The 15,907-nt window shown below is 35.8% G+C and overlaps 4 protein-coding genes and 1 non-coding gene across 10 annotated transcripts; 3 read left to right on the top strand and 2 right to left on the bottom strand.

The window, feature by feature from the left end:
* Positions 1 to 88: 88 nt before the first annotated feature.
* On the bottom strand, positions 89 to 5,245 carry LOC105462938 (RING finger protein 10). 2 transcript variants are annotated; one of them, XM_011709880.1, is made up of 13 exons: positions 4,865 to 5,245; positions 4,556 to 4,728; positions 4,253 to 4,461; positions 3,706 to 3,796; positions 3,396 to 3,583; positions 3,108 to 3,300; positions 2,860 to 2,988; positions 2,584 to 2,779; positions 1,690 to 1,941; positions 1,410 to 1,590; positions 904 to 1,274; positions 390 to 467; positions 89 to 255 (listed from the first exon to the last, which is right to left on the bottom strand). In XM_011709880.1, the coding sequence occupies exons 1-13, from the start codon at positions 4,932 to 4,934 to the stop codon at positions 227 to 229; spliced, it is 2,160 nt and encodes a 719-aa protein (XP_011708182.1). In that variant the 5' UTR covers positions 4,935 to 5,245; the 3' UTR covers positions 89 to 226. The 2 variants fall into 2 exon arrangements, with proteins under 2 accessions (XP_011708182.1, XP_011708183.1); XM_011709881.1 differs by having other exon boundaries at positions 89 to 467.
* A 981-nt stretch (positions 5,246 to 6,226) lies between these two features.
* LOC105462937 (probable uridine-cytidine kinase) lies at positions 6,227 to 12,672 on the top strand. 2 transcript variants are annotated; one of them, XM_011709879.1, is made up of 5 exons: positions 6,227 to 6,635; positions 7,069 to 7,325; positions 7,521 to 7,666; positions 7,741 to 7,887; positions 11,933 to 12,672. In XM_011709879.1, the coding sequence occupies exons 1-5, from the start codon at positions 6,507 to 6,509 to the stop codon at positions 12,049 to 12,051; spliced, it is 798 nt and encodes a 265-aa protein (XP_011708181.1). In that variant the 5' UTR covers positions 6,227 to 6,506; the 3' UTR covers positions 12,052 to 12,672. The 2 variants fall into 2 exon arrangements, with proteins under 2 accessions (XP_011708181.1, XP_011708180.1); XM_011709878.1 differs by lacking the exon at positions 11,933 to 12,672 and adding an exon at positions 9,597 to 10,517 and having other exon boundaries at positions 6,229 to 6,635.
* A 104-nt stretch (positions 12,673 to 12,776) lies between these two features.
* LOC105462936 (ubiquitin-like protein 5) lies at positions 12,777 to 13,467 on the bottom strand. Of its 2 annotated transcripts, none has more exons than XM_011709877.1 (3): positions 13,323 to 13,467; positions 12,982 to 13,178; positions 12,777 to 12,884 (listed from the first exon to the last, which is right to left on the bottom strand). In XM_011709877.1, exons 2-3 carry the CDS (start codon positions 13,157 to 13,159, stop codon positions 12,841 to 12,843), a joined length of 222 nt encoding a protein of 73 aa, XP_011708179.1. In that variant the 5' UTR covers positions 13,160 to 13,178; positions 13,323 to 13,467; the 3' UTR covers positions 12,777 to 12,840. The 2 variants fall into 2 exon arrangements, with proteins under 2 accessions (XP_011708179.1, XP_011708178.1); XM_011709876.1 differs by having other exon boundaries at positions 12,982 to 13,166; positions 13,323 to 13,465.
* Positions 13,468 to 13,598: 131 nt separating this feature from the next.
* On the top strand, positions 13,599 to 14,944 carry LOC105462934. Of its 3 annotated transcripts, none has more exons than XM_011709874.1 (3): positions 13,600 to 13,733; positions 13,787 to 14,034; positions 14,233 to 14,944. In XM_011709874.1, exons 2-3 carry the CDS (start codon positions 13,814 to 13,816, stop codon positions 14,834 to 14,836), a joined length of 825 nt encoding a protein of 274 aa, XP_011708176.1. In that variant the 5' UTR covers positions 13,600 to 13,733; positions 13,787 to 13,813; the 3' UTR covers positions 14,837 to 14,944. The 3 variants fall into 3 exon arrangements, with proteins under 3 accessions (XP_011708174.1, XP_011708176.1, XP_011708175.1); XM_011709873.1 differs by having other exon boundaries at positions 13,600 to 13,738; positions 13,792 to 14,034; XM_011709872.1 differs by having other exon boundaries at positions 13,599 to 14,034.
* Positions 14,945 to 15,191: 247 nt separating this feature from the next.
* On the top strand, positions 15,192 to 15,263 carry Trnad-guc. The gene has a single exon. It is a non-coding gene; the product is annotated as a tRNA-Asp (tRNA).
* The last annotated feature ends 644 nt before the right edge of the window (positions 15,264 to 15,907 follow it).

Genomic DNA, 15,907 nt, shown 5'->3' with positions numbered 1-15,907 from the left:
TTTCTAATTTATAACAAACTAAGTTTAATGAAATAAAGATATAAGGATAGGTTAAAGGAATTTTTTTGTTATTGAATCAACAAATGCATAAATGAAGTAAAATTTTATTCGTGAGCGCAATATATGAGAACCTTGGCAAATAATCTTTTCTCTTTCTATGGCAAACAATATATAATAATTTCAGTACAGAAAATTAAGATTTGATACGTATGCTGTGTACGTATTTTTAATACATCAAACAATGATGGGCAAGAGCTGTAAATGAAATCAAAATTTCTACGATTGATCCAATGAAATTCTACCAATTATTATGGGTAACGCGCAAAGAATAGCGTGAAAATATCATGCGATAATACATAGTAATTATAAAGAATAACCAGATGTCATACCAGTTGTAAACAGTACGGTTCCCTTTCCTTTCTTTTTCTTCTTCTTCTTACCGGACGCATTACTTTCATCTTTTGCTTCTGAAAACAACGGATTATTGATCACAAAAATTACACTCGTAATTATAAATGCTAAATAATTTATTTAGTTTCAATATCAGGGTGAGGCAAGCATATGGCATTTTTCCTTGGGACTGCATTCACGCAGTGAATTTCCATAAGAGCAATGTTAAAATCTGCACTGCCTCCGTGCAAATATAATAACATTGCTTTTGTGAAAACACCGTGCGAGTGCAATCTCAGAGGAAAACACTAATAGCATAGATAAACCGAGCGTACTACATATGTTAGGTATGGGCGGCATATGTGAGAGGGAACAACATCGGATTTTCTCAAATGTTATTTGTATATTAGAGAGAGAAGAGAAAATCAGTTGTTCTCTCGCTCGCACGTGCCGCCCATGCCTGGCACATGGCATGCTCGGTCTATCTATATTATGTCTATGAATGCGACTTACCTTCAGAAACGTCCGGTTTTTTTTCATCTTCGTTAAACGAGGTACTTGGTGTACCAGAGAACATTTCCGATTGAACAGACGGCCAAGCATCGGTAGACTTTTGCGTCTTTGTCGACATAACCTCCTCGTCTTTGTTGAACCATGCATTCGCCGTGCCGGAGTGCGTCTTCGATTTTACGGTCGGCCATGCGTCAGCGGATTTATTAGACTTTGTTGGCATCGCTGATGTCTTTGCTATGTCCGCGAATGTCCGGGTCTGTTCACGGGAATGATCTGTCTCTTGTTTTGGGGCAATTTCGTCAAATGAACTCAAAGCCGGACTGCTAGCAACACTTGACATAACCGATTCTGAAGGTGACAGCACGTTCTCGCTGTGACAAAACATAATAAATAAAATGATAATTTCTGTACGTTACAGAATGCAATACGTATAAATTTAAATTAAATAAATAAAACTTTAAATAAAATAGCGGATAAAAATGGAGATAATAATTATTTGTGCTTACTTGGACAACTGCTCCGATTGCTCCGATTGTAATTGAGGAAAATGTTGGAAGGATTCAATATCAATATTGGGCGTTGGATATATGCCAATTTGTCTATTTTCTTCTTCTATTATCTTCTTCTCCCTTTTTCTTTCCTCTCGTTCTCTTTGCTCTCTGTATTTCTGTCTCGATTTTAGTTGCTCTAATAAAAAAAAATAATAATAATCACAATACATAAAACCGTATGTCTATAACTCGTAAAACAGCAGTAAAAATATTATAAATGATGCCAAATGATCACCTTGGAAAGCTTGAAGAACTTTTTCCGATACTAGTGGTGGTTTTAATTCGATTTCAGCCACTTCGAATGGACATGTAAGTGGTAAGTGGCAAAGATACCGTAATCTTCGTCGCAACTCTTCGGTGCAGATGCTTGCTTCCTTTTCGAGAAGCTTGCCCGTTATTACAGGAGGACAGAACTCCAGGCTCACATACTGCATTTCCAGCATTTTCACATTCGCCGCGTGTAAATACATATGTTGTCCATCCTCCGCTAAAAAAAAAAGTTTAACATAAAAATTATGTTATATCATGTCCACAAAAGAATTTTAAACATTAAATAACAATAAACAAAGAAGAGCTAATGAGGTATTCGCTAGATATTTGTGCTATTAATGTATAATACATTTTTAAAAATAAATAAATTAGTTCTCCTAGAGATTCATCCTGGAAAATTTGCAAGAGATGTTGATCTATACCAAAATGAAATTTGAAGCAACCATGAATAAATCGCAAACTTTGGACCACAAGTGAGTGGGCAAAGATTGTGATTAGAAGCCTTTGGACCAGAGATATAAAAAAATAATATATTAGGTGTTGCGTAGAAACACCACGAAATGTATGTGTTCATTAAAACTTTATGTATTTAACACTGAAGATGATCACTCTAAAAAGATCAAAACGTAGGTTTAACTTAAATTATGATTTTTTTAGAGCCTCGGAAGAATTTATATGGTTAATTTATATATCTTATGAATTTATATATCTTTAAAAATACATTACATTAATAGCACAAATACCTAGCGAGCTCATTAGCTCTCCGTTATTTATTGTTATCGAATGTTATTCGTATAGGCCTCTGTCTCATTGTTCTATTCAAATTAAACATTAAATTTTTGGCAATTTGCGAGATTACCTTGATAAAAGTAAGAATATTTAGAAGGACTTGAAGTAGTCTGGCTGTCACTGGAAACACTGTCTGTCGAAGACTGTTTCGCTAAAGTCTTGTCATCATCATTGCAACATATATCGACATCTTCATATTTTTGCGATGTTTCTTCAATTTCCTTTTCCGTTACATTTTCGGTCAGTGAAGCATTAGACTCTGCGATCTGATACATACATCTCATATTTTTCATTATTCTATATTAAATTGGATATATAATTAATAGTAGTAAATAGTTAATATTACCTGCAAGAGTAGTTTTTCTTTTCTTTTTGATAGTTCACTAAGCGCTTGCTTGATATCAGCGGCCATGTCTGGATTATCGTTCAGCTCAAATTCTAATTCCGAATACTCGCAATCTATGATGTTCACAATCTGAAAACAATTTTCATCCATGTCATTATGTCGTTATATATATATATTATACATTTTATATATATATATATAAAGAGAGAGAGAGAGAGAGAGAGAGATTTTGTTTTTTATAGACTTACATCTTTCACATTTGCAATAAGAAGTTTCGAATATATCGGATTGCCAATATTTTCCGAAACAGACAAAAACGTTGTCGGTGGTTGAATAACAGATTTCACAGGCGTTGCGAACAAGGAATTCTTTTCGCGACGCATCAAACACATATTGATTGTATCGCCCAAATTGTATGAGCTTCGAGTAATCTCGACGACGCTGAAAAAAAAAGGATATACACAATTAAAATATTGTCATGAAATTGACATTTGTTTCATTCCGTACATATTAATTACAATTTTATAAAATGTTACCTTTTCAAATCATTTTTGTGAAGATACTCATCACAAATCGGGCATTTGTAATTGCCAGTCTCTTGACAATAACGTAAATAACGGAGAATACAAGGCCAGCAATAGACGTGACCACAGCGAGTCATTTTGCCTGCGACTGGTGGATGTAAACAAATAGGGCAAGAGAGATTTTCGGAATTGTGTAATATCTGTAAACGAATTAAATCAGAATTTAATTCGATAGTACATCAATAATATGTACCAGAAAATTTTGCATAAAATCTTATGCAACAATAAAATTGCTAATTTGTATTATGAAATAAATGCTTACAATTTGTTCAATCGATTTCCAATCCACGAGAATATCAGGGTTAGTCAAATGCAAGGAATAATCTCTGCTTGCAGTCACAACAAATTGGCAGCTATCAATGTAAATAAAAATATATAAAAAAAAAACGTATATAATATTTCTAGAGTTTAAAAATTATTTTTATGCGCTATCCATGTGTTGTGTATTGTGTATGCTAATATCAAATAATTTTGAATATTACTTGAGTATCTCGACAATTGCATCGAAATAACTAAGAAATCAAGTAACTGGATTCAAGGATTCTATAAAAACAAATGTAATAAAACAATCTTTGAGCAACGCTGGTTCAATATCAACATATAAATAAGCTAATAGATTTATATAATCTGGGACACAAATTTTAACAGACATGAAATTAACTGACTTCTATTGATGATTCAAGTAATAAATAGTAAGTGTATTATTTTGACATTCAGACAACAAATCGAATATTCAGATATCTGTGAATTCATATGAATATGGGTATCAGGATATGTAAAAATCCAGTTATATATTGTATTATTACTACCTAGCCTGTACGAATTGTTCCTTGTTGTATTTATGCCGCTGCACAGGAGGCAGCAATCGATTACTGTTGGAACCATGTCTCCCCACATCCCTGTTTTGCGCATCTCGCATCACGTATCGCTCGTAGTGAAAATTCAGCAAGTGATTGCCGTTCTTTTTGCTTCTTGGGACCAATACTGAGCCATACTCAGGTAACTTCTCCTCCACTACCTACATAGATACAGAAATTGCATGACACATACAGATGTTTACAAAGCTTGATAATGAACTTGAAAAAAAAAAAGAATATCAGCACAATGCCGACCTTGGAATTCTCCTCTGCACCGCCATGATATTGTCCTTTAGGTCTCTGTCTCTTAACAAAATCTTTTGCTTTCTGTACATTGTACTTTGCTGGTTGTACATGATCAGGGAAATTATGGGCGCCAGCGAGTTCTCTTCTGCGCAAAGTTCCCAGATGGTGCTTGTTATTGACATCTGAAAGGAAACCACTCGACGTGAGGAAACGTACGGAGAGTGCGAAGAGCCGCGTCGGGGGGGAAGGGGGGGAGCGGCCCGCGAGTTGTACCTCGGACCGAGGTCCACCTTGGCGGGTGACCTTGAGAAGACGCACCTTTGTTCTTTCTCGCATCAGCAGCAGTCCCCCTCGCAGGGGACAGCGTGAATTTTGGCCTCAAGTCCATTTGCGGATCGACTGTAGTCAGTCTGGTGACTCGCCTCGTCGCAGCAGCTGCGGCTGTCTCCTCCGTCTCCTCTCCTCGGAGAAACGATATCTTTGCGCGCACCCTTCATCTTCTTCAATAAGCCATGTTTCGTCAGTGCCAAAGTAGTAAAATATGTGTCTCGATGTGACGACGGTCGGCAGTCGGGATGCGGTGCTGCACAGGGGACGACGCGAAGAGCGATGAGCGGTGACGCTCGTTCTCCAGGGAGCAGTCGGCCTCCCCTTTCGTCGCGGGCGACGATCCCAGGCCCTTAACCTTAATGACGGTCACGACTCCGTGGTCACGACCCAAATGGCGAGCGTAACCGTTCCGCGGAAACGGAAGTGCTGGCGGTACGGTACGCACGTTGATACGTGCATACGTACGGCGCCACGACCGCTCGATAATACTCACGTGATTCGATCATCGTGTCCGTTGTTGTCACCCCCGTTTAATCCCGCCGAAAATTCGTTTCAAGCGAGATTTTCGATTTTTCCGAAATTATCCTGCCACCCTCGATCGCAAACGCCTACTTCTACCGGGACACAAGTGAGGTCTTGATTTTCGATGGCTGGCTTGACTTCAGTCGAACGTCCAAGGTAGAGAAATACGTAAACTGGAAAAAAAACTATGTATTGAGCGAACGCTCGTAAAAAGATAGTCAAATGCATTGTTTATATATTTTCGTCGTCGATAATAAGAGAGATATCATACCGCTCTTGTTTATATTTTGAAGTAGTGCTTTATCTTAATGAGCGTCCTTATTTAGTTACATTAAATTATTAAACATTAGTTAATATTAATAATACTAATTGATCATTAAATATAAATTTATTCAACTCGCGTATATATATATATATATATATATATATATATATATATATATGTCTCGAGCTATTATTTTCGAGCAAGTTCGATCGCATTTATCGACTGTCAAGCAAAGAACATCTGGGACGTTCTAGAATTTTCATGAATTTCGAGTGGCAGCGAGGGAAATTTCAAGAACCACGTCGCCAATTGGCCAATTCGATGGCAGGACCTGCCGGGATCAACGGAAAAGTTCCAAACGTCGGTAGCTGCGAATGGCCACGGTCGCATCGCGACGTAATCGAGCTGATCGAACGTAGGGCTGCGTTTCGGGAATTCATGATATATCATGTTATCCTTGTTATTCGCCGAATGTTAAACAAGGATAAAATGACATCTAGATGCACCTAGGCGAAGCTTACTGAACGCAGCCCAGAGGGACGCTCCCGGTATACCGTATACACACACGTGGCCGGCTGACTTTGTGCGCCCGCACCTCCGTTTTGCGTCTGCTCCACTACGCCGCAAACGGTCCGCAGCAGCGAGGGGACGGTGGTTACCGAGGTTACGGCTGCATCGTCTGTAAAACCGTCGGACGTCCGCGGGGAGCATCGAGGAAACGCGTCGCAGGCCACGACGACGTCCCCCAGCTACTCTCGGCTGTCGCGCTTCGGCCGCGCCAAGTGAAAATCCCGTCTTCGACCGAGGTCAGAGGGCCGTTTTTTCGTTCTCGCGTGCTCGACAATGGCAGATATGCCAGCGAACGTGGGCATCACGCGCAAAACGTCCTTCGGCATCAACGGCAAGCTCAACGGCTTCGAGAGCAAGACGCCCTTCCTGATAGGCGTCTCCGGCGGCACCGCGAGCGGAAAGGTACCTGTACATACATACATCGTGCATGAAATTAATTTATATAGATAAGGATAGCTAATCGGTCGATAGAGGCACGTGTGTGTTACACGAGTTACTTTCTATAGAAATTCACAGAGCTTTCTCGCTCCCTGATTTTTTTTTCTCTTTTATTTCAAAATCGTTTTATTTATCATTTGACATTCTGTGACGCACAAACAGGTGCGTTCAAATTAATATTTTTAACTTTTGTGAGTTCCGGTTATTTTTGTAGCAGCTGCTTGTAAAAGAAAACTGTTTCTGTAACCAGTAAATATATAGCTTCTTCATGCAATAATCAATAATGTATGAATTGGTTTTATGCTCTATTTAATTATCATAAGATAAATGAAATCCAATAAGAATGGTCAGATAGAAAAATAATTGGATCGTCCTGACAAGTCGCCTTTGTTTTTAGTCTACAGTATGCAAGCGTATAATGGAAAAATTAGGGCAGGTCGATATGGATCACCAACAGCGTCGGGTGGTGTGCATATCGCAAGACAGCTTTTATCGTAATTTAACGCCTGCTGAAAAGGTGAAAGCCGAGAAGGGACAGTATAATTTTGATCATCCCGACGCCTTCGACGATGATCTAATCTTGCAAACGCTGCAGGACATACTTGCCGGCGTCAAGTGTGAAATACCAGCTTATGATTATAGGACAAACAGTTTGTACGTGTTACTTTAATATTAGTGTTAATTTACTATCTTTGGATTGACTGATTTACACAGCAATTAATAGAAATGAAAAAGTTAGAGTTGCAAAATAATTAAAATACAGCGATTTAATAGATGTCTATGAGAAACAAATCTTACGCAAATTGCAAAAATTATTTAAAGAGGGAAATTATGAATTTAATATTTCAGAATGAAAGATCAAGTTACCACAATATATCCCGCGGATGTGGTATTGTTTGAAGGAATACTGGTATTTTATTTTCCCAAAATTCGAGATTTGTTTCACATGAAATTGTTCGTGGATACCGATTCCGATACCAGACTTGCTAGAAGAGGTAAGTCTGCGTATAATTTGATTATCACTCGTCGCACTTGTCGCAACTTATCACAACGTTGTTAATTCCTTTAGTGCCAAGAGATATAAAGGAACGTGGAAGGGATTTGGATTACGTCTTGAATCAATACATGAACTTTGTGAAACCAGCTTTCGAGGAGTTTTGTTTGCCGACAAAAAAATTTGCGGATGTTATAATACCGAGGGGAGCAGACAATACAGGTAATACATTATTATATGCATAACAATATTTTTATTGCAACTACTGTAATTATTTGATATCTCTCGCTTAATGTTCATTAGTGGGTTTATTGTTTTTGTGAATTTAGTGTGTTTGTCAGATATATTACTTATAAAATATTTGTATCTTTTTTTTCGGTTTATAATGCATTTTATTATAATATTATTTCATTCAGAAAGCTTTCGTGTTTGACTATCATATTAATTAAAATGTATTTTTTCAAGTTTTCTTTTTGATTTCTTTATGAAATGAATTAGAAATATGTATTTTTATTATCATAATTACTGTTATTGTGCCGGTTACAATATTCAAATTACGCAAAGCATTCCAGAACTGTTCTCTCTCTCTCTTCTCAACTGTAGATACTAAAGAATAAAGAAATAAATAGTAGCAAAAATAAAAAGAAATTATAATTATTGTACAAGAGTTATTACAAAATTTATTATTTAATAAAATAATTAATAATTTGTGTTAAAAGTAATTAAGAAGGAAAGATTTTTAATGATTAATACTTGAGTTGTTCAAATCTAGACAACAAAAATTCATTCTATGAATTATGATTATATTTTTGGCTTTGATTTTAAAAATTTAAAAATTTTAAAATTTATAAAATGATTCAATATTGCAAATTGAGAAATATATCCTAACTATATATTTTAATTTTTGCTACACAAATTGTAATAAATATACTCGTAACTATTTGAATTATTAATTAAAAATTTCAATTAACCCTTTTTGCAAAGATGAGATATTTGTATTGAGAAAGAATTATATTGAACAGTAATTAAACCATGTATACTCATTGTCTTACAAGGGAATCTCGCGACATTTTATTGTCACAGAAAACAATAAAATAATACGAATATGACGAAACGCTACTATTAACGTGGAAATGTTAATATTTTTTAAAATAATTATTTAAAAAAAATATTATTAACGTAAATAAATAAAGATAATTTTACTGTAAAATTTTTGTATAGAACATTTTTTAATTTCTTAAATAATTTCCGAGATATAACGAAAAGAACTGAAAACTGTTTTACATAGAAGGGTTGATTTCACCCTTTCAAACCGTTTTTTTAACACCAATATTTTTTTAAATTCATTTATTTACGTAACTTAAAAGTGTACAAAGTTTCATTAAAATCAGAATTTAATACTTCGCGAGGTTCCCTTGTTAGTAACAATATTACAATACTCTAACATATTTCAACTTAAAGAAAACTTGAAATTTTTAATCAGATATTTAACAATAACAAGTCATGATCAAGATACATGATTGTCTAATATGGTAATGCTTTTATTTGATACTGCACTTGCCTACATATGGGAGACTATCATACAATAACTGTACAGTTGATATGATCGCAAAAAATTTTCAATCGTACATAAATTCTTAACAACTTTTTAAAACTTGGATGTACAATTATTTATGCGGTCCCCTTGGTAATAATTAATTTGTGTATACACCCAAGTTTTATACTTTACGGGATAATTTACACGTTAGTTTTTTTTTATTTTCTCCTTGTTTATATATTCAAATTGCATCAACTTGTTATATACCTCATGGGTGCTGCCTGGTATGCCGTGGTTGTGGATGTCAGAGCTACACCTACTTAAGCGAAAGTTTAAGAGAAACGGAGAATATCTCACGGGAAACCTACATGGTCTGGTTATTGTATGTTCGCAGTGGCAATAGATCTAATAGTGCACCACATCTGGGATATTATGCGTTTGAAAAACGCCGAAAACTCAGCCGGGCAGCATCCATTCCTCTACCAGCGTAGGCGTACCTCGGCCTCATCCGACACGCTCAGCAGATGACTTAAGCATGATAAGCTCACTCTGTCAAGCACTGCATTTTTTCTACATCACGCTCTTATGTATGACTGAATTCTCTGCGACATTTTCCAATCCCCTTTTCTAATAATAAACGGAGAAGTAATGTCCGTTTTTTTTTTTGAATGCAGGATTACTCACATTTATATCATTGATATCAATTGGCAGTAACTTAAATAACAAATAGATTAAGACATACGACGTAAATAGTAAGTCGAGTACATAAAAGAAAGAGAACACGTAAATGCGATAAATACTTTTGCTATAATATTTATCTAATTAGATTGAAATAACTTCTGTCGAGATCAATCAACTGACTGCGACAAGTATTAAATTTTTATACGAAAACTTTGTATTTACTAACGTCTAGGATTTTTATTTCTGCTGTGATACTTTCACAAACGTCAGATTGTGTGGTCAATTGAATACAATATGTCTTCAACAATTCAAATTTTATACAATGAGAACGGACATTGTTTATTCGCCAACTACGTATTACGATCTTTGACGGATTATATCTTACATTTACAAGGCGGAGAAAATGGTGCTTTTTTATACATATTTTATTCCGAATGAATACATTAGCGTGAGTTAAATTACAATTCCAAATCATCGAAAAATGCATGAAATTGCGTAAATCCACTAAAAAAATAGATGAGGAAGAGATGTTGACGTACAAGCAATACTTACAGTTAACACAGCTGAATTCTTAATTTTTCAACTCTGGATTTTTATCTAATATTTTCTAATACCTTTTTAAAGTTTTTTTCTATTTCATCAATAAGCTAGCTTCGCTTTTTATATTTTTCGTGTTTACTTACTAAAGAATTATATATTCTTTGATATAAAATAATTTTTTTTTTTTAATTACAAGTAATATAATGTAAGTACAGATCGAACAGGGACAACTTTTTGAAAACTATTTTAATTCATATTCCTTCATAAATTATTTGTTTCTCAATTCTTTATATAAGAAGAAATAATTCATTTTTTTACAAGAAATAAAATATTCTTTATATAAGAAGATATAAAATAAAAATACAAAGAATTGTCGAAACATTTCCTGATTTCGAAAAGTTAGGAATTCAATTTCGTTAAGTAAATTCCTATCAGTTTAATTTTAACTTGGCCATCTTTTGCTGATTATAACTTAATATCATATCATGTAACTGTCTGTGGTCACTCAATCTCCTGGACAAATGTCTCAAGTATTATATAAAACAAAACTTACAAATAGAATGTATGTGTGCGATATTGTATCTGTGATATGTGTGATGACGTGTGTAAATTTGTGTGTATAAATGTAATATTTTAAATACCGCATAAATTTTAGACTGCTCTATAAGACATTATCCGATTTCTAATAACTTATATGTTTTGCATTTGCATTTTGCATAATACTTTAAAAAATGTAATCACATGCAAGTATCCTCTAGCATAATTATCTAAGATGCAATTTATCTAGTTTAGACTTAACTTACGTGGAAATATTTGCCTATTACACTCTTATAATATCAATTTTGTATTTCAATATGTATGTATGTACAAGCATACAAGATACGCCAACAGTTAGTTCCTTTTTTTGTACAGCAAAAATCTCGAAACTAGTTTTGTTTAATATAATGTAATTCCAATGGGATCATAATTTGTTCCTGTTTGTACAAATAATAATTAAATTTGAAGCAAAATCTTTATTAAAAAATCTCTATTCAATTTCTCTTTGATCCGTTAACTTCTCAATTCATTGAAATCTTAACTTTTTATTATATATAGCTTAAATTTTAGTTTTATTGAGTAGTCTCGATTTTGAGACTATTAATTCTTCCTGATGTATACCAAAAAAAAAAAAAAGAATAGTTTGTAGTCGAGAGAGTGAGAGAGAAAGAAAGAGAATACCAGTTCTGGGACACTCTATCGCTTGTTGTTAATAAAAAAAAAAAAGATCTCTTGTATTTGCAAAACAGTATATGAACACAAGTGTCTTAAGCATAATAAAACCATACGTAATCGTAATGCGATCATAATTGTTACTCGAGATGGTAACAATTAATTCCAAATATCTACAATTTGATATTGTTCCAAGATGTATAATGTTATATCGCAAATAAAGCAATTCATCTTATTCCCCGACGTAAATTGCGCATCACATTCGCGATTGCATACTGATGTTTCGTGATCTGTTTGCAGTGGCGATAGATCTGATAGTGCAGCACATAAGAGACTTCTTAAGCAACCGAGGTAGGCAAATGGTGGAACCCGAAAGTCCGATAAGCAGGGTAGAAGGATTGTTCAAGCGGCCGCATTAATCTTTGAGACTTTAACGTGTTTCCAAGCGTGATCCGCCAAGTCTTGTTTTCTTTTAATACTCGGATATATTTTTTATATAATTTTAACCATATAAAGGCAGTTTTAACTATATAAAGGGAAATCTTTTTAGATCGATGTTTCAAAGGGCAATGTTTTAGAGTATCATGTTGTTTAACGATATTTTTTCATAGCGTTTGCAGTTTGCCGTGACACTTGAGAGAGTGAAAATTACTGAATAATTATGAATCTAAATTAAATTTACACAAAGTATTTATATAGAATACACAGGATGCGATCAAGATATATAGCAAAGCTGCGAGAGCAAGTTACATGTAGCAGGATAAGAATGAATACATGCCTAACAAGATTATCCTTCTCGTTCTTCTAGCGAGTGATTTACTACTTTCACCTTGCTAATATATCTTTGAGTTGCATCCTGGCAGGATAATCCTGGGCATACAAGTCACAAGAGGCACTAATATCAAATGGCATAGATATATACTATTATGTGCGACACAATTGAAACTATTAATTTGTAGAACAAAATAGACATTGTTAAAAATATAGTGATATTTATGAGGCTTGTATAACGCAAAAATAGAAATTGTTTTCCTTGTTGACACTTGTGATCGTTTAATATTTTATATTTAATCTTTTATTCTTATACATATATATACACACATACACACACACATTATATTTAAATATAGAAAAGAAAGTGAAATTTAATATAATTAGATGTATTATAATATTAAAATCGCTTACATGTAATGTTATTTTATATAGATTTATTGATAATAGAGCTCTAAGTTCATGCCGTCGTGTATCTCATCTGAGGCAGTGTATTAAGGAAAAGATCTTGAGAAATACAAGATAATTGATGAAGAAAATATTCTCGACTCGGTTTCCTCGAAGTATTTAAAGGATACAGTCCTGCAATTTTATATGATCCTTGAAGATGGTGTACCACTTCTTCAACACGATCTTCTCCCAGTGCGTCCCAGTCTGGGCGGCTATCAATTTCTTCAGGTCTCCTATGGTGTCGTCCGGATTGCACTTCACTCTAACCTTCTTGCCGAGACGATCGTTGCACGTTATCTCCAACATTTTCCACCTGAGAATTTCTCTGATAATATTACAATATTATATTATATTAGCGCTCAATTTAAACCTATTCATTTTTAATTGATTAATTTCCGAATACGTCCGGAAAACAGGTATGTTTATTTAGAATTTTTAAACGTCGCGAGATAAAAAAAATCGCACTTACTGATAAAAATCCTCGCGATCTTTCGCGAAAGAGTGTGGACGACAAGAGCAATCTTAACTCCTTTTCACGAGGAAAATCAAAGCAAACAAGTTGTTTTTTTTTTGAGGTTAGGAAACATACGCACTGACGCACACGTTTGGAAATATAGGAAAAGGGAACGTATCTACCGAAACAGATGTCGATTTTATCATCCGCGGTCGATAGAGATGGTTTCGAGTCGCTCGATACGCAGCGGTAGGTATGTCAAGTCCGCCATATGTTGGGTGGTCGTCAGAGAGGCTGGGTATGTCACTGCGCCGTACGACGAGTGCGGGGCGATATCTCACTTCTCGACAATGCCATGTTGCTATGTTATTGCGGGCGAGATAGAGCGTTCGCGCTTGGCTACGACGGCAAGATTACGACGAGGGCTGCTGCACGGCGAGTGACGCTCGCGACGTGACGGAGGGACGTCCGCACGAGAGTGCTGTCCAGCCCGCTTATCAGACCCGATGGCGAAACCGGAGCGGCTCCGCTTCACAATTGTGGACGACCTGATACTTCTGCGCGAGGTCTCGCGGCAGAACCCGTACGAGGAGAGCGACCGGTGGAAGGCCGTCGCCGAGCGGGTGGTGAACGCGACGCAGAAGAACTTCAGCCTGCGCTGCGTCAAGGAGCACGTCGATCACCTGCTCAAGATCTGGGCCCGAGAGGGCCGCGCGCACCTGAGGAAGTAAGCTAAGGAGCTCGCTGATCTCGGTCGCTTTTGTTTCCAATTATAATTACATAAGACGTACCGTAATTGACACATTTTAGGCGCGTTATTGAAATAATGTCGTTGACACATCTCGGTCGTGAAGATGGACCTTTATGGCTTTAAAGAGAAATTTGCTCTCGCATGCTCTCTCAATTGTATCTTTGATCCTCTTAGGTCGGGGACCGAGGAACAGTACAATGAAAAGGAGGGGCTTCTGCAGCAAGTGCAAGACTTGCAGAGGGAATTCAGGCGTTCCGGCAAAGGCTCTAACGCGCAGAAGTCGAGAATACAGAGGGACGTGGCTCTGGAGAACATTTCCGATACTCTGGAAGTGATAATAGAAGAACCGACGGTGGCAACGTCCATGCCGCCGTTCACATCGTCGGCGTTGTTGCCAATCGCCTTACCGTCGCCAACCTCGTCATCCTCATCCTCATCGTCGACCCCGCTGACTTCCGGGAGCCCACTGCGGTCGCCGACCACGTCGCCGTCGAGAACAGGTGGCCCGATAAGGAACAAAGTGCGCCACGACGCGTTGAAGAAATCAACGTTGCATTTTTTGCAAGAGAGACATAAGACGGAAGTGGAACTTCAGGAGAAGCAATTCCATCTGGAGGAGAGGAGAATTCAGCTCGAGGAGGAAAAGTTTAAGATGGAAAGAAAGGAACGCGAGGCGAGACTCGAGCTGGAGATCGAGGAGAGGAGACAAAGGATCGCGGTGTCCAAACAAAAACAAGAGATTCTCGAGATATTGTTACAATTAATACATAAACCTTGATTATTTTTGTAAGTGATAGCGTTTCTTTGTTTTATTGATTTATAAATAAAATTATTGTTAAAAAAAATGTATGGTCCATTTTGCAAGATTACATAGAAACAAGAATAATAGAGAGATTTTGGTTTTAAAATTAAATCAAATATTAATTTCACAATTAGCATTTCTACAAGCACAATTTTTTCTTTTGATATAAAGATGAAAAATGATTAAAAAATAATTGAGATATATCGGAATAAATTACAATGTCTTTGAATGACAAATCCGATCATAACATTTAAAGTATATATATTCTATATTTATTATAGATTTACTTTTTAAAAATTAGATCATAATATTTGAAACATAAAACCAAGAGTCCTCGATAGTATAGTGGTTAGTATCCCCGCCTGTCACGCGGGAGACCGGGGTTCGATTCCCCGTCGGGGAGGATTTTTTTTGTATTTTTCATTTTTTTAATTATTCAATATAACTATTTATTATTTTGTTGTTGTCACTTGCATTATTAAAACATAATATAATTTCTATTAGATTAAACATATATTGTAAATATCGATATTTGCAATATATGTTTAATCTAATAGAAATTATATTATTTCTTAATAATGCAAATGACAATAACAAAATAATAAGTAACGTTATACTGAATAATAAGAAAAATAAAAAATACAAAAAAGACCTCCCCGATGGGAGAATCGAACTTCGCGTGACAGGCGGGGATAGAATTAAATAATTGGATCAATATAGGACCAAAAAATCAATTTTTTTTACTATGAGAATTTTTTACTCCAGTACAACAGTCCATTGAATGCATTCAATGGACTCAACAGTTAAGTGTGTTCGCTGCTATTGGTGTATTTTTCTTTTAGGTCATCCAATCTTTTAGATCTAGAAGAATACACCAATAGCAATTCACTTGAATCAACTGTTGAATCCGCTGAATGCACCCCCCCATTGAATGCATCCAGGGGGTTGATCATGTATCCTGGAATAAGGTGAAAATAACAAAAATAACCAAATTCACTGGAATATTTTTAATTTTATTAGCCAACAGCCGCTCACTGAGCGCTCCAC

The sequence above is a fragment of the Wasmannia auropunctata genome, unplaced genomic scaffold, assembly GCF_000956235.1.
Source record: "Wasmannia auropunctata unplaced genomic scaffold, wasmannia.A_1.0 LD336092.1, whole genome shotgun sequence".
Classification (NCBI taxonomy): domain Eukaryota; kingdom Metazoa; phylum Arthropoda; class Insecta; order Hymenoptera; family Formicidae; genus Wasmannia; species Wasmannia auropunctata.
This window is presented reverse-complemented; position numbering and strand designations above follow the sequence as displayed.

Excerpts from the sequence above, each read along its gene's own strand:
- LOC105462934 (XM_011709872.1), top strand. The coding sequence starts at position 13,814 with ATGGCGAAACCGGAGCGGCTCCGCTTCACAATTGTGGACGACCTGATA. Across the intron at positions 14,035-14,232 it reads GGCCGCGCGCACCTGAGGAA|GTCGGGGACCGAGGAACAGT; the intron begins GTAAGCTAAGGA and ends TGATCCTCTTAG.
- LOC105462937 (XM_011709878.1), top strand. The coding sequence starts at position 6,507 with ATGGCAGATATGCCAGCGAACGTGGGCATCACGCGCAAAACGTCCTTC. Across the intron at positions 7,667-7,740 it reads TACCAGACTTGCTAGAAGAG|TGCCAAGAGATATAAAGGAA; the intron begins GTAAGTCTGCGT and ends TAATTCCTTTAG. Across the intron at positions 7,888-9,596 it reads GAGGGGAGCAGACAATACAG|TGGCAATAGATCTAATAGTG; the intron begins GTAATACATTAT and ends GTATGTTCGCAG.
- LOC105462936 (XM_011709877.1), bottom strand. The coding sequence starts at position 13,159 with ATGTTGGAGATAACGTGCAACGATCGTCTCGGCAAGAAGGTTAGAGTG. Across the intron at positions 12,885-12,981 it reads TCATATAAAATTGCAGGACT|ATGAGATACACGACGGCATG; the intron begins GTATCCTTTAAA and ends ACACTGCCTCAG.
- LOC105462938 (XM_011709880.1), bottom strand. The coding sequence starts at position 4,934 with ATGGACTTGAGGCCAAAATTCACGCTGTCCCCTGCGAGGGGGACTGCT. Across the intron at positions 4,729-4,864 it reads TGATGCGAGAAAGAACAAAG|ATGTCAATAACAAGCACCAT; the intron begins GTGCGTCTTCTC and ends GTTTCCTTTCAG. Across the intron at positions 256-389 it reads AACCGTACTGTTTACAACTG|CTCTTGCCCATCATTGTTTG; the intron begins GTATGACATCTG and ends TTTCATTTACAG.